This window comes from Sesamum indicum, unplaced genomic scaffold (assembly GCF_000512975.1).
Source record: "Sesamum indicum cultivar Zhongzhi No. 13 unplaced genomic scaffold, S_indicum_v1.0 scaffold00165, whole genome shotgun sequence".
Taxonomy (NCBI): Eukaryota; Viridiplantae; Streptophyta; class Magnoliopsida; order Lamiales; family Pedaliaceae; genus Sesamum; species Sesamum indicum.
Genome location: NW_011628069.1, coordinates 37376 through 52973, shown reverse-complemented (window position 1 = coordinate 52973; position 15598 = coordinate 37376). Strand labels below are relative to the sequence as shown.

The 15598-nt window shown below is 35.2% G+C and overlaps 2 protein-coding genes across 2 annotated transcripts; both read right to left on the bottom strand.

The window, feature by feature from the left end:
* Positions 1-1070: 1070 nt before the first annotated feature.
* Positions 1071-6091, bottom strand: LOC105179514 (polyadenylate-binding protein 7). The gene is made up of 10 exons (XM_011103165.2): positions 5621-6091; positions 4600-4718; positions 4292-4485; positions 3918-4177; positions 3711-3817; positions 3432-3621; positions 2521-2813; positions 2196-2342; positions 1931-2062; positions 1071-1540 (listed from the first exon to the last, which is right to left on the bottom strand). The coding sequence occupies exons 1-10, from the start codon at positions 5814-5816 to the stop codon at positions 1343-1345; spliced, it is 1836 nt and encodes a 611-aa protein (XP_011101467.1). The 5' UTR covers positions 5817-6091; the 3' UTR covers positions 1071-1342.
* Positions 6092-8420: 2329 nt separating this feature from the next.
* Positions 8421-13726, bottom strand: LOC105179513 (aspartic proteinase-like protein 2). The gene is made up of 10 exons (XM_011103164.2): positions 13111-13726; positions 12750-12879; positions 12408-12658; positions 11780-12007; positions 10433-10595; positions 9966-10039; positions 9745-9841; positions 9469-9535; positions 8837-8908; positions 8421-8696 (listed from the first exon to the last, which is right to left on the bottom strand). The coding sequence occupies exons 1-10, from the start codon at positions 13362-13364 to the stop codon at positions 8521-8523; spliced, it is 1512 nt and encodes a 503-aa protein (XP_011101466.1). The 5' UTR covers positions 13365-13726; the 3' UTR covers positions 8421-8520.
* Positions 13727-15598: the final 1872 nt, after the last annotated feature.

Below are 15598 nucleotides of genomic sequence, written 5' to 3'. Positions count from 1 at the left end.
TATCAGTAAATATTATAAATTTTCATTAAGATATAAATTTTAGAGGAAAACAACTATAAACATATTTGTTGTGGGCGGGGATAGGCACCTACACTAGCGTAATGCTTAAATTAGTGGACACCACAGCTGTAGCAGCCATAAACGTTTTTGTATGGTGGATTCTCATTAAGTAATAGTTATTTAAAAGGATTTTAATGTAAAGAAAATAGTTTATTATGTACAATATGATAGTGAGATACGGCACAAAATTGTAATGAAAGCCGCCCCCAACGCTACCCATATCCTTATGTTAGCATTGTGGAAGTCCAGTCACCAATTTGGTCCAAACCTTTCAGGCATGTAGTAGCATTAAGTTTAACAATTAGGGATGTGCATAATTCAGTTCGCACATTGAATTCAAACCAAGTGAAATTTCAATACGTATTGAATATTGAATTTGATTCTGATACAAGTTTATTTTAAAATTTTAAGATTTAATTCAATTTCGATTTTAAGTATTGATTAAAGTATAAAATCAACCATCTTTCTTTGTTTATATATATAAATACAGTGAATATAGAAATTTTTTTAGATTATTTTTTTCTTGTTTTGTATTTTATAAAATCAAATCAAAAATTTTGATTTGACATTCAACAGGCAATTTTGATGTACTAAATTTCGATCAAATTGGGTACGAAATTAATTAATGAACACACCATTAACATCGTCTCGGTGCTTGATGCCCAAGTTGGATTTGCGGTCAACATAATACATTATTGGACAATTTAATGATGATGGGTCAATGTTCCAAGCCGAAGAGCTGGCTGGCGGGCGATGTGAGTAAACCAGAAAGGTCAAATTTCAATAAAGCAATCTGCTTGAGTCAGCAATCGCTGAATTAAGTCATAATAAATATCTGATATTGAAACTTAATTTGGATAAAGAAATGAATCCTAATATTGTAATAATTCAATAATGCAAATCAGACATAATTGAGGGACTGCAGCCGACGCCAACTACAGCAAGGAGCTATTGCAAAATCAACTCAAATATTTGACACTTGCCATCCTTACCTTCAGAAAGCACACAGATTAAAAAACAAATCGAAAACTGGGATTAGTCTGCAGATTTAGTTTCTAACTCTATGTAGTCTGTAGTAGTTGCAAAATGGAACTAAATATCAGGTATAGTCGTCACTCACTACTAAATTCAGATCCTATGCCAATGTCAAGAGCATGCAAACAAGGTCCAATACAGCAACACTTGTGTAGCCAGATTGAAAAATAACGGGTGTTCCTAGTGAAAATTTTTGGATTTGTAGACGTGATTATCGAAGTATATTAGAGAGACACGGCGGGTTCCCTCAGTTGACTGCGACTTCAGCAGAAAGGTAATTCGAGCGCAGAGAGTCTTGGTTTGAGACTTTGGACTTGGAGAGTTTGAGCACCTCAACCGCCTCTTCCACCTTGGCTGCTAGTGAATCTGGTGAATCTAATAACACTAGTAGTTCAGAATTGTCCATCTCCAAAAGCATTCCTGTTATCTTTGCTGCTAGATCAGGCTGCAAAGAAATATAAATTAGCATTCAAAACCCCTTCATTTTGCCAGGTGAGATTATTTTTTGCTTCAAAAAGCTGGTGTCAACAGTCAAAGTGAACAATGCAGATACTTCCAAATTGAATGGCAAGTTCAAGGGTAATACCAAAAAAAAAAAAAAAAACCTTTGTAAATGAAAGTGTGCTGGGAAACAAACAAAATTCAAGAAACCCTTACCACTGCTGTGTATTTAGCTCTTGTAAATGAAGGCGTGCTAGGAAACAAAGAAAGTTCTAGAAACTCTTACCACCCTTGCTGTGTATTTCTAAAACCAATCCATTTCTTTAGCCAACCATGCATATAGTATAATTTATATGAAAAGAAAACAGAAAGGAATATGTGAGAAAATCTTCACCTGATGATGACCAACAAGAGGATAAAGACGCTCCCCAAGTATCTGTTTCTGCTGCTCTGGAGGAGCTGCAGCAAGCACGCTACTTAACATCTCTGACCCCTCAGCACCCAGTCCAGCAGCGATGACTATAGGCTGAACAGCAGTAGAACCTTGGCTCAGTTCATGTCCATTTAAAAAAGTGCATATATTTGAGGATGACCGACTCAAAATAATACTTCAAGCATATATACTTGGGGGAAAAAATAGACCAAAAGTGAAAGTAGACCTGATGGTTGCTTGAATCTTTTGACGAAGCCAAAGAATGAGTCTGTTGTTGCAAATGTGGTGGGTATGACAGGCCAGCACCCTGTGGAAGGATATGCGAGTTCGTTCTTCCCCTGTTCTGTCTTTGATTTCTTGAATTATTAGGTACCTGTAAAATGTAATTGACAAAAAAATGGAAGACAATGACCAGCTTGAGATGATATAAAAAGTTAATGAAAACCCAGCCGTTCTTGATGCTTCTAGATGGCAGTGGATGGACCCAGCTTAAATTAGTAGAAATAACATAGAAGACTAAGTTCTTAAACTGAACATAATATAACACTGACCGAGGCAACTGGAGATGGTTGAACTGCAGGTCTAGTAGGATTCGTGATGCTATTAGCCCTCCATCCTGGCCTGATACCCGGAGGCTGATACATCAGACCAGGTTGTGCAGGAATCGGTGAAACAACACCAGGAGCTGGATAATAAAGAGGAGAATATCCACCAGGAATAACAGTGGATTGTTGTCCTGCTAATGCTGCCATTCGTTGAGCATATAGAAGTTGTAATTTGGCATGCCTTTCCTCTTTCCTCTGAGCAATTGCAACATACAATGGCTTCCTACGCAACATGAATCCTGTAATACATGCATAAACAAGTACACTTCATAATATGTTAATGGTAGGCTTCGAAATCATCAGCAAATAGAAACACTAAACTGAAGCCAGAGAATCTATAAAAAATGATTAAGAAAAGAAACTGATTCTTTAAACTCATCCTATGTCAAGGTGTGCATCTAGAAGGTGGAATTTCCAATGATATTGCTAACTACGCAAAGAGAAACCACTATCCAACTCCTGAAGAAAAATGAACCAAGTCAAAAGTTTCTAAGGATTCTGAAACTATAAGCACTTATTAACAACAGAAAATAAAATTTGTGCTTCATAAAAGCCAGTACAATTTACCCTGAGATATCCATATAGATCAAAGTATAAATTTAGCAGACTCTTAGAGGACCTAATGCCAGCTAGATTAAAAATCGAGAGGGGAATGAAAAAGGCGTCGCTCCAGTAAGGGGGTTTTGCTATGCCGAACCATGTCTTAGTATCTTGACCATTAATTACATTTCAAGTGGAAGAAATGATAATTGCAAGAATAATTATATTTCGTCAACCAAAAACCTCTAAAGCAATTTCACATATCTTGAATATGCACCAGAACTAGTTTTAAAAGAAGTGCGTATAGACATACTTACCATGGAAAGTATACACAGCTTTATTTGCCTCCTCTGGCGTGGAGAAGCAAACGAATCCAAATCCCTTGCTCACTCCTTTATCATCTCTCATAATCTTTGCGGAGGTAATTGTGCCACACTGACTAAAATGTTCCTTCAGCTCATCATCAGTGACGTCATCATCAATATTCTTCACATACACATTTGAAGCCTGAAATTGGTCGTATAAGAAAATCATAACCACATACAACTGATAAAATTACATAAGCATATACTGGAAAAAGCTGAGTCCTACAGGACCTGGTACTTGAGGATCTGTTCCTTCCTTTTCTCCTCAAATTGGCGGCGTAGCAATTCCTCACGTTCAGATTTTTTCTGTGCCCGGGCAACATATAAAACCTTCGAGCCTGATGAATACATACATTAAATATATGGCTAAGTTTCAAACAACAAAGATTCTACAGGATAATCTTGCAATAAACTCCTCTAGAAAATTCATGATTATACCAAGTTGTGATCCATGTAAAGCTTCCACTGCACGTTTAGCGTCGTCCGGATTCTCAAAGTTGACAAATCCAAAGCCCCTTGATGCCCCATTATCGTCCTTCGAGACAGCTAAGCTTACTATTTTTCCAAATTGAGCGAACTTCTCCATAAGGACTTCCTCGGAGAAACCCGTATCCAAATTCTTAATGTACAGATTTGTGTACTTTGCTTCATGACTAGGAACAGCTCGGTCACTCTTCTTCACAAATTTACCCACATACCTGTGCAAGAAAAATACATCCCAGAATCGATAAGACCATTTTTGCAGATAAAACTTTCTCGCTGAGTACCAAAACACAAAAGCATGAGGAACAAGATAGGAGAATCCAACATACATCTGTTTGTCTCCATCGGTTGAACCGTTGAGCTTCTCAATGGCAGCTTTTGCAGAGGTTTCAGACTCAAACTGGACAAAGCCATATCCTTTACTCTTCCCATCATCAGAAGTGACAACTTTACAGGATAATATATTACCAAACTTCTGAAACATTTCTTGAAGCTTCACACTATCCATGGTGTCACACAAGTTCTGCAGTAAAAACCATAATTAAATTATTATATTTCAACAAAGTGAATCATGAAACAAGATAAAGATATCTCAATAACCAAGTCACGTCAGTTCAAAAGTGAAATCAACAGGTACCTTGACAAAGACATTTCCAATTCCACTTCTTCTTGCATCTGGATCACGATGTGACCACGTAACCCTTATCACCCTCCCGTTCAATGTGGAATGATTTTTCACCTCAATAGCATGGATGGCTACTCGAAGCATTCAAGACGAGAATATGTTAGAAGGTACACGTAATCACAATAAAATACCAAATTGATTAAGTGAATCAAATAGATGGCAGCTCAAAACTTCAAGCTTCAAAAATCCAACACCAGGAAAATCATGTACCAGAATAGAGGTGCAACTCTAGCAATGCATGGAATCTGAGTGAGACATATATATTTGAGCACATCTCTGAACTGTTAAATAAGCCATATCTATAACAACATTTCATCTCTCAGTTACAGGCGTTGATCACATAATTTTAACATGTTCTCACCGATGGCTTTACAGCTTGCACCCATTTGGTGATGTATATTTGCAAACAACCTCAAATTAGAACATCTCCAAAATTTTCATTGTAAAAAATATTCACATCCTTTCCAATAACTATTGACCAAGCAAGCTCACTCATGGATATAGCCAGCACTAATGCGTAAGATTCAAAAGTTTGTGTAAAGAAGAGAATTTTCACCACAATCCTGATAGGCAAAGAGATTTAGCCGATCAAACATCAATCGTGATCAATAATGCACAAAAACTCCAGTACATCATGTATGTACTACTGCGAAAAGGACTGGTTCATATGTCTCTTTACGATTATTTTTGCTCGATTACAATCTTATTAGGTACAAATACTGGTTTCATTGCCTGTAAGATAAATCAATTGATTTGACCATTTCAAATAGGAAATTCACAACCAAACAAATAAGTCAAAGCAAAACCAAAAAATCAACTAACATTCAAACAACCTTCAACCACGAAAAAACAATCACAGCAACCAGCATTCAATCCCGATCCACCTCCACACACACTTAAACTCACGTACGTATACACAAACGAACAAGGCAAGCAATTTTAATGTATATAGATTAAAAAACAAAACAACTACCGTCTTGAGGCGAGATGAAGTTGACATAGCCATAACCAAGGGAGCGGCCAGTGGAGGAGTCACGGCAGATACGAACGGATGCGAGGCTCTTGAACTCCGAAAAAGCGTCAAACAGCATACCATCCGTCACGTCCATCGCCAAATCTCCAACGTACAGCGACGCCGGCGAATTCGGCACCGTCGGTTCCACAGCCATCACTTGTTCCAAGAAAATTTCCGGCAGTAATAATAAACTCTAGCTGCGTATATCCTAGGCGTTCGTAGTGAATGCAATGGTGCGTATTAGGTTGGAAGCTCCAATGGAATGAAGAATCCGAGAGCGAATGAGGTGAATGAGAAGGGATAGGGGAGATTTTTTTCCTTATGGGGAATATAAAGAGTGAGATTGTAATTAAGGGGAAATATGAAAGACGATGAATAGGAAGGAAGGAGTAGGAGTAGGAGAGGAGTGAGTGAGGAAGTGTGTGCGCGTATTGATTGTTTGTTGCTATTTGTTGCATGGACGCGGGAGTTTTTTGTGCCGTTTCGCCAAGCGGGTACCAGAAACGGTGTCCTTGTGACGCTCCTCCTGGGTCGCGTTGCTTTCACGTGCCAATCATTTTTTGGGCTAGGTGAATCACAAGAATATCATTATTAGCTATGGTAATATGAAATTTAGTGTAAACTCCGTGTAATTGAAAAAGGGCATATTATTAAGAATTTAGACATCATGAACCATTTTTTTTGTAAAATTTATTAAAATATCACTCAATTTGCATCATCTCGATTTTACCAATATAGCAGGAATCAAGCTCAATTATTATTAAATTAAGTATTACAATACCCAAATAATCGTTATATGAGTTTGTTAATGGAGTCAACCCAACTTGGTCATGTTAATTTGTTCAGAAATTTAATCATTGCAATGCATAATGTTCTTTTAACTAAAATTTGTCGTGATGTTCTTATTTTGATTATTTTAGTCACTAAAAATTTCAGTGAGAATTAAATGCTGCGCGTGTGAAGCACCAATCCAAGTGAAGCGAGTGAAGAAAACGAAACGACCTGCGAACGGGAAGTGCCAGCGCAGCGTAGAGAGAGAAAATGATAACGAAAAAGCGTAGGTGGACCCGGACAGAGAGAGAGAGAGAGAGAAAGACCGGTTCAAAGCAGAGAAAGAGCTGCGAAAACAGTTACACTAATGCGCCGTCGTCGCACCTCAGCCACAAGAGTGCGCCCCATTCGGGCGCCGTATCAACTTACTACCGCTCCCACTCTCACTTCATCCCTCCACTCATTTTCTTTTTTCCTTTTTTTTTTTGTGATTTTTGGGGTATAATTCTTTACTTCCCCTTTTGGAGTTAAATTTCCTACGCAATTACTTCATAATATTTCTTTTATTTTGTTACTAGCGAGAAATGTCGAACATAATTTGTGCAGTTTTTAATTAAAATTTATCATTTTACGCTATTGTAATGTCGTTGTAAACGCTGATGTGATGTGCCTGAAGTGAAAAATATTCGCCTAAGTCTTGGAGGAATATAAGTTAATTTATATAATACATATAATATATTGAATATTCAATTAATACATAATAATTTATTAAATTAAAAAAGTTAATTTAATAATAAATAAAATAATATTCACGATTGCAATATATTGAACATATTCGAATTTAAGAGTGAGAATCCCATGGAACTCGAATCCAGCTATCTCTATATTAAATTATTTTTATTTTTTTATTAAATATTTGTATTTCTTGATTCCTACATATAGTACTGTATCAGAGTCGAGTACCAAAATAATAGAGAGTAAACAAAAATTCTGATCAGTCCATATTAAGAGGGTGTTTGACTATACTTTTTTAAAAATATTTTATAAGCTCTTACATTTTATTTTAAAAATATTTTATAAAATATTTTAGGAGCTTATAAAATGTTGAATTTTATTTTAAAAATATTTCATAAGCTCCCAAATTATTTGGATAAAACAAGATGTTAAAGCTTATAAGATATTTTCACATCTTAGAAAATATTAGGATATTTGGCTTATAAGATCTTTTATTGGTAAATTGATCAAAAAGACATGCTACCATTATAATCAAATAAACTGTTATTTCTTAACATATTTTACATTTAAATATTTTTAAAGTAATTTGATAAATAATTCACATTAATCTCACTCTAAATAAAAGTTTAATAAATAATTTTTTTAAAAAAATAAAAAATATAATGCATTATTACCTAAATTTTGCTAGTTGAATATTAATATGGATATATAATTAACACTTTCTTTACCAATGATTGTTTCTAATCATATAATATATGTTTAACTATAATAATTTATTATTAAATAGTAAAATATGTTATTCTTTTTCAAATGAAAAAAAAATAAATAGCAAAAAATTTAGAGAGAGAGAGAGTGTGTGAGAGGGAAGAATGTGTGCTTGTGTGTGAAAATAAGGATATTCTTGTTTGACATATTAATCTTATAGAGCTTATAATATGTTTTGAAAAAAATTAGAGAAGTTAACTTCTTTTTAAATAGCTTACAAAAAAAAAAAGTCACCCTTTTTTAAAGCTTATAAACTTTCGAACATCTTTTAAAATGTTTTGAGGAGCTTAGTTTAGCAAAACACCCTCAAGTTTCATAAATTTTGACAACATTAGCAGTAGATAGCAAGCAAAATTATACTTTTAGTAGCATATAAATTTAGTTCTCTGTTTTACAAAATTTTTAAAATTATTCCAGAAATTTAAAAACTCAATATGTTTAGTGTTATACTTTGTGTAATTTTCAAATTGATCTCAAAATTGAAAAAAATCAACAGATTTAATCTCTTGAAGTGGGATTAACGTTTTACCAATTACAAAGAATATAAATCAGAGACAGCAAAAAATGGATATGCGTTGAACTGTAATTTACAAAAGCTGAATCCCGATAAAAAATACCAATATATGCAGCATGAGAGCATTATACGTTTTATGCATTGTTTTGAAGATATCAGTAGTTGATGAGCTTCTGCTCACACTCAGCTGTCCCGCATTCACATATTCGTCTTTACCAGAAGTTATGGAGACGTTCACCGACAAGGAACCTGAGAAAAGGAGTTCCGCTTTCATAGTTAGAAATAGATTTGATGAAAGATTGATGAACAATAAGAGATGATAATAGTAGAATCTGAGCAGGGAATTATGCTCATAAAATGATAAACCAAGGATGAAGAAGTCGACTTACAATCATAGTCTGCCCATCCTATTCTTTGATGAGCCAAATCATAAACAAAGATTTTATCTTTGAGAAAAAGATCTGGATACAAGAACACAAAATTAAGTTTCCGCAGCCGTTAGAAAGAAATACAAGCTAAATTTTGGATGTCAAGGCACGATTAGATAAGTTCATAACCACAGAGCAAATCCCCAGTAGGCAAAAGAGGAGCTGGCCAGAGAGAAAATAACATAACAGCACTCATTCTTTTTGCTGCTCTTATTCCAGAAACTTTTGCAGTCAAAACCAACTTAAATGCTAAACAAAGATGGTTTATCTAGCATCAAGAATGCTAAACAAAAGAAAAGATAAAAACAAGATGGCTATGTCGACAAGTTGAACAGCCGTACAACTTTTGTTCCCATAGATGCCAACATAGTCATAAGTTTTACATAAGTGCACCCAAATCTTTACAAGATACTAGTAGTACAAATGTTTAAATTTAGTACCATAAACCTCCAGTTTCAGAGATGATGCAATATGCAAGACATGGATTACTGGAACTGCTGAGACTTTGACAGGAGCAAGTTTAAGGATACTAGTAACACATATTTCAAGCAATCATTGTATTTCCATAGCAGTGACATAGATAGGCAACCAACCTCCCAAAATAGTTGTGCCTTCATTCTGGACCTTAAGAAATCCTATGCACCACACAGCAGCACCATCCTGAGAAAAACAGTAACAATTAGAAATTCTCACAGTTAGCTAGCCATAGCATCATCATCATAATGATGCTGAGGAGGGTGAGGATGAGGATGAGGATGAGGATGAGCAAAAGGTTGAAGGCAGCATATTTTAGTATCAACAACAATCATAACGTAACTGAAAGGTCAGGGGAATAATACTTTATATGTAGAGATAAGCGGAAGACTCACAAGATATCCCGTGAGCACAAGGTAGTCAATCGGTCTTAAAACCATGGATGCACCACCAGCAAAATTGAATGAAACAGCTGGAAATGTCTCAGCTACACTGTTTAGAGAACAGAAAGCAATCTTATTCAAGTGTTCTTGCGGTTACTTCATGAATTCTTCTTTTCTTGAAGAAAAAAGATTCATTAGCTCTTAGCTACTATTTAAATTGACAACAAACAAACCTCGTAGAGACTAGATAGCACTGGTTTCCGTTAGAAGTAATTAGTCTCACAGATGAAGAAACAGCAGCAGTTATCTGCAGACCCAGGAAAACCTCAGAGGAGTTGTGACAAAATTTGGGTTCATTAGCTATAAAGAATAAATTTCCTCATTCTTCAAAGAGATTCAAATTAGATTAAAGTCTCATGTTTATACCAATGGTCACCTAAAAGACTAACTAAACTTCTTAGGTAGTTTGATAATTGAACGATCAACTAAAATCAGAAATATTTTTCTTTAAGGTTATTGCCAGATCCTGGCTTTAGTCGCTCAGTTCTGCAAAAAGCATTAAGTACAACCATAACATTACTGATGAGGCATGTTGCAAGATAAAAAATGATACATTGACTGCTTTCAATACCGCTTTGTAGCTCCATAAAATTAACAACGGGAGAGAGGAGGCAGGTCTTATGTGGGTTGAGATACTTACAGCAGCAACTAAAGGATCATAAGCTCCTTCGACAAGGTATGCCAAAGTTGTTCCAGAATCGACAATGGTTCCTTGGTTGCCTGATGTTGTAAACATTGCTTGATCAATAGGTAACAACTGCCCATTGACAGCAATGCTCTGCAGATATAAATTATAATGAGGCCTGAAAGATTAGATATAAAAAATCAAACATCGAACTAATATTAGACGTCTCCATGCTTTAAGTTTTCTCAATGTAGTTGTAGAAAACTAACCCAAGCAGGAAAACCATCTCATCATCTACTTATGCGAGTAGTTTAAAGGAACTGGAGGTGCATGAATAGATAATCTATAAGTGCTAGTTTAGAAGTTCAGTGAAAGTTATATGAGGCACTACAGATCAATGTTTCAAGATACATGCTAATAAAAGATCTTCAAATTTTAACACTCCACAAGGTCATGGAATAGAATTTAATTCTGAGAGATGATAATGGCAACATCCAAATGATATTATAGGTGGCAAAGGTCCTGGCACAAAATTCACCAACACTACAAAGGAAATGCGTCCAAGTAGGACACAGATGTAAAAGAAACCAAATATATGATGCAATCTCTCTGCCTTCAACTTTCACATGCCCATTGACTAGCAGAAATTTTTTTGGGTAATACATTCAAAATTAAAACACGACATTGTCTGTATGTAATAGAAGCAATACGCCACGCAAGAGAATAAAAAAATAAAGGAAACCAACTAAATGATTTCAAGCTGTTTCCTTTATTGCCCGATATCAGCTGAGAGCGACTTAATACTTTAGAGAATTGTAACATCAAACAATTTGGTCATTTACAATCTGGGAAATAAAATTACATGAACAATAAGAATTTGAGTGCAGAATTAGCTTGAATACATAAAGATTCATTGGTTCCCCCCGACAGGATCACAAATATCACCAGATAAATGCAGAAACAAGATAAGATGCATTAGAAGGGAAAAACATGTTAAGCATCAATATAAAGGGACAAAAGCCAAAGACCAAGAACCTTTGGCAATATTATGAGCAAACACAAGAAAACCAATCACAATTCCAAACAAACACAAAATACCATCAGCAAAGGGACATCAAGTACCAGTTATGTCATATTATCCACCCATGGTACGTACAAAGGATTCCCGGTTTACAACTACCTAGAACTATCGCAGGCCGATAAATGGGTTTCTAAGACAAAAGGTGTGTAGAGAGCTTGTTATGAAATCTCATTGGCCCGATTGTAATGCAGTGGCATGATCACAACATTTTCTAATCGTGAGCAAAAGAATGAATACACACAAAAGCATTAATTATGTTTTGATATTGTGAAAATACGTACTGTGATGGCACAAGGGGAGTATAAACGATTCTCGGATCCAATATCTCACCAAGAACTAATATGCCACCACCACGGCCCTCTCCTTTCAAGCAGTGAGAAAATACTTTAGGTGTGATTCCTAGTGATGACAATTGTGATATCACCGACAGACCCTGCTGTCCAAACCCAAATATTCCATCCACTGCTCTATCTGATTTAGTCAAGTCCCCAAACACAGAGGTGCTGCACCTGTTCCACATAAAATTCAAGTTAATGCTTCAGAAAATAGACATTCTATTAATGATTAAGCTAGAACAAACAAGGTGAAGGATGAAAGTGACAAAAAAGATACAGAATCTAGTGCATGTCAAGCCTAAAGATTCAAATGTTTATTTAAGTAACATTATTAGGATTCTCTTCCAATTACCCAGCAACATTATCTGAGTTTTCTTCCAATTGCCCAGAAGACTCACATCATTACTAATTTCTAGAGCACTCGCACAGTAGGACTGTTGGAGGTAGTGAAATACAATTATCAAGTTGGCTACAAAAAGCTAATTCCATATTGCTCGGGTCTAAGAGAAACCAGAGCATACAACCACATATAAGCATACACATATCACCAATAGGAGTCATTATAACAGCTTACCCGAAAACAATAGGAGCCGAAGAATTGGCTATCAATGAGGTACCCAAAATCGTATCAAAATAAAGCATATCAGATGCATAAAAGCCAGCAGTACCACTCCCGTCTCCATATTGGAATGAGTATCCACACTGGTTGCTTTCAGTAGAGCACTCAGCAGATGCAAGTTGAACCATGGAAGCACATATATTATCCGAGCAGGATATAGATGAAAAAGATGAAGATGTAGCAGCATTGAAGAAATTGAGAGGAATCTGAAAGCCCAATGTGAAACTCGGGTTACTCAGTAGAGCACCAAACCAACAAATGAACAAGTAATAATAAGATGAAGAGCGAGAGTTTTACTCCCAATCCACTGTTCTGGGGACAATCGTTACAGGAATTGCATGTAATCCACAAGACCTCACTCCCAGTATCAATTTGCACATTGAACTCTTGTGGCGGAGATCCCAATCTCACCTTGGTGTAGTAAAGTCTATAAAATTCAGCAGTGAGAGTTAATCATCAGAAGAATATATGTATACAACTATTATGTAATTATATACGGAATACAAACCCAAAGTAAACTCAAAACAAGACTGAATGAGGACATCAAAGTTCAAGAATGCCGTCAAAGCAGCCATATATAAACCCAAACCACATCAACAAAACAAACAACTACTGAGGACCAAGAATAGATAGAATTTCAAGAGATGCGATGGAGTACCCCCCGGCGTAGGGATCAGAGGTACCGCCAACCGTGAAATCCACGATGCCGCCGGGAAAGCTCTGCAAGATTCGCGCGTGCCTCGCCCGGTCCCGAGCTTTAATCGCCTCAAGCTCCAGTCTCCCCTCCACCGGAAACGCCCTCTCCAGAGTCAGTACTCCCTGAAATCCTCCACCGGCTTTCAACGCCGACACCACCGCCGCGGCCGCCATAGCAACCACCGCCGCCATCACCAAAAAACCCTCGGCAGCCATCGCCGGCCCTCTAAAACCCACCAAAACTGTTTCTACACAGCTTAATCTGAAGCAGCTTATACTCCACACTATATACGTGTATAAATCAAATGTATAATGAGAATTACAGAGGAACGAATAAAATTAAAAGCTCAAATGCTTTTCCCTTCATCAACTGCATATGTATACACAATATATATATACATATAGAGAAAGAGAGAGAATAGGGGTTTGCTGAAAGCTCTGGTCTACAGGTTGATGTAGAGAAAGAAAGAAAGAAACCTCCCACAGTCACACACTGAGATGTCTGTGTATGAATCAATATATATATATATATAAGGTGAGACAGAAAGAGAGACAGAGAGAGAGAAATTGTGATTATAAACAGAAATGGATTAGAGATAATACAAATACATATGTATGTATTTATGTATGAATGTAGGAAAAGACTAAAGTAATCAAACTGAGAAGGGCTGCAGCCAAAGGGTGAAATGGGTAAAGTAATAATAATATAAGTACTTTGACTGCTGTCCACTTGTTTAATTGCTATTTTATTTTATGCTTTTCTATAATTAATTACTTTAAAACAATTCAAAATATCAAAAAATTATATTCTGCTCTTCCCTTTGCCTTTGCCATTGAAATTACAGTTACAATTTGAATTCAAGTACGAAATATAAATTAATTTATACGATAATGCACCACTACAGTCTAATTTATAAGACATCGTTCATAAAAACATCTATACGGCTTGTAAATTTTGAAAAATCTCTTTAGAATAAAATTGTATGATTTCGACCGGACAAACAATATCCCACACAAACAAGAGCATGTGAGATAACAAACATATAACTATGAATTTTAATTCCATCCAATATGTTAATGCTTAACTGTTTATCTTATTATGTGGATTTGTGTTTTTTATTGTTTTCATTATAGTTATTATAATTATATGAATAAATGTTTAATCACTAATAAATATATGATATTTAAATCATTAAATGCTTCCCCGTACGAATGTCGTTCCTGCTGTTAATGTTACCGTTGGGGAGGGCGAAAATCGAGTGAGCTTTGATGTGGAGAGCAACGTCAACTTCTGATATCGAGGATGCCGGAAAATTTCAATCCAACTTCTCCAAATAAGGGTTTTTATAGTCCAAATAAATTAATAATTTGTGATACAGATTATTTGTATGTAAATTAAATAATATTATTTAAAATATAAACCTCAAAAAATATAAATAATTTATAATTCAAAAGAGCATTTTAATCAGTGAACTATAATTTATTTATTTTTTAAAATCTAATGAAAGTTAATGGAATTGGCCGGTTGTTAGATAAACGTCAAAATTAAGAGGGTATTTTTATAATTTTTTAAATAACAAAATTATTATGTAAAACTTCATGAGAAGTGATTGTAATTTATCTTAAGATCAAAATGCTAGTAACTTTTAATTTAGTTCGTGGAGTTGAGATTCATGAGGTCCTAAGTTAAAAAAATCCTATCAAATTGTTCACCTTGTAGACGTAGAAGATATAGAAAGTTTGTCGGGTGTGATTCATAAGATTCTACAGTATATTATTTCACTTATGTTTAATTTTTTGGTTAGAATCTCCATAGTAATGTCTTTATTAATTCTCCGATCAAAATACGAGAAAACTCTATTCAATTCTCGATGGAAATGGAGTTTTGCGAATTCTCCCCAAAACAAGAAGATCATCTCGAGATCTTCGAATATATTCGAGGGTTCAATGTGACTATTGTCACTTCGTCCAACACACAAGATGAGATTTTACCACCATGGAGCAGCTTTTTACAGAAAGAATATTGTTTGGATTTATTTTTTGAGTGTTTTGTTGTATTTTTCGGAGAAAGAGAGAGAAAAATAAATATAAATAAGTGTGTGTTAGAGATAGTATGTATGTTTGGATTTATTTTTGGAGATAATTTAAAATAAGTATTGTATGTTTAATGTTGTGTTTTGGGAGACAAAAATTACTATTCATTGTCAAATCATGTCTTTTTTATATATATTTATGTTAAAAACATCTAAATAAGGTGTTTTTGAAAAATAACAAATATTGATTATATTTTGACTCGTCTTGAAGATAACTTGAAAATGAAAACAAACATAGTGCATAAGTTCTAACTCATCTCATGCCCAACTCGAATATTCACCCAACTGCTCGCCCTAAGAGAATAACGAGAAAGAATCCATTAACTTATAATTTAATAGTATTTATGGATTGAATGT

What these genes read in the sequence shown, in the direction of transcription:
- LOC105179514 (XM_011103165.2), bottom strand. Translation starts at nt 5,816, where the DNA reads ATGGCTGTGGAACCGACGGTGCCGAATTCGCCGGCGTCGCTGTACGTT. An exon ending in ACCGATGGAGACAAACAGAT is followed by an intron (nt 4,178 to 4,291) that starts GTATGTTGGATT and finishes TTTCTTGCACAG; the next exon opens with GTATGTGGGTAAATTTGTGA. An exon ending in TTTACATGGATCACAACTTG is followed by an intron (nt 3,818 to 3,917) that starts GTATAATCATGA and finishes TGTATTCATCAG; the next exon opens with GCTCGAAGGTTTTATATGTT.
- LOC105179513 (XM_011103164.2), bottom strand. Translation starts at nt 13,364, where the DNA reads ATGGCTGCCGAGGGTTTTTTGGTGATGGCGGCGGTGGTTGCTATGGCG. An exon ending in ATGATCCTTTAGTTGCTGCT is followed by an intron (nt 10,040 to 10,432) that starts GTAAGTATCTCA and finishes CTGGGTCTGCAG; the next exon opens with ATAACTGCTGCTGTTTCTTC. An exon ending in TGCTATCTAGTCTCTACGAG is followed by an intron (nt 9,842 to 9,965) that starts GTTTGTTTGTTG and finishes TTCTCTAAACAG; the next exon opens with TGTAGCTGAGACATTTCCAG.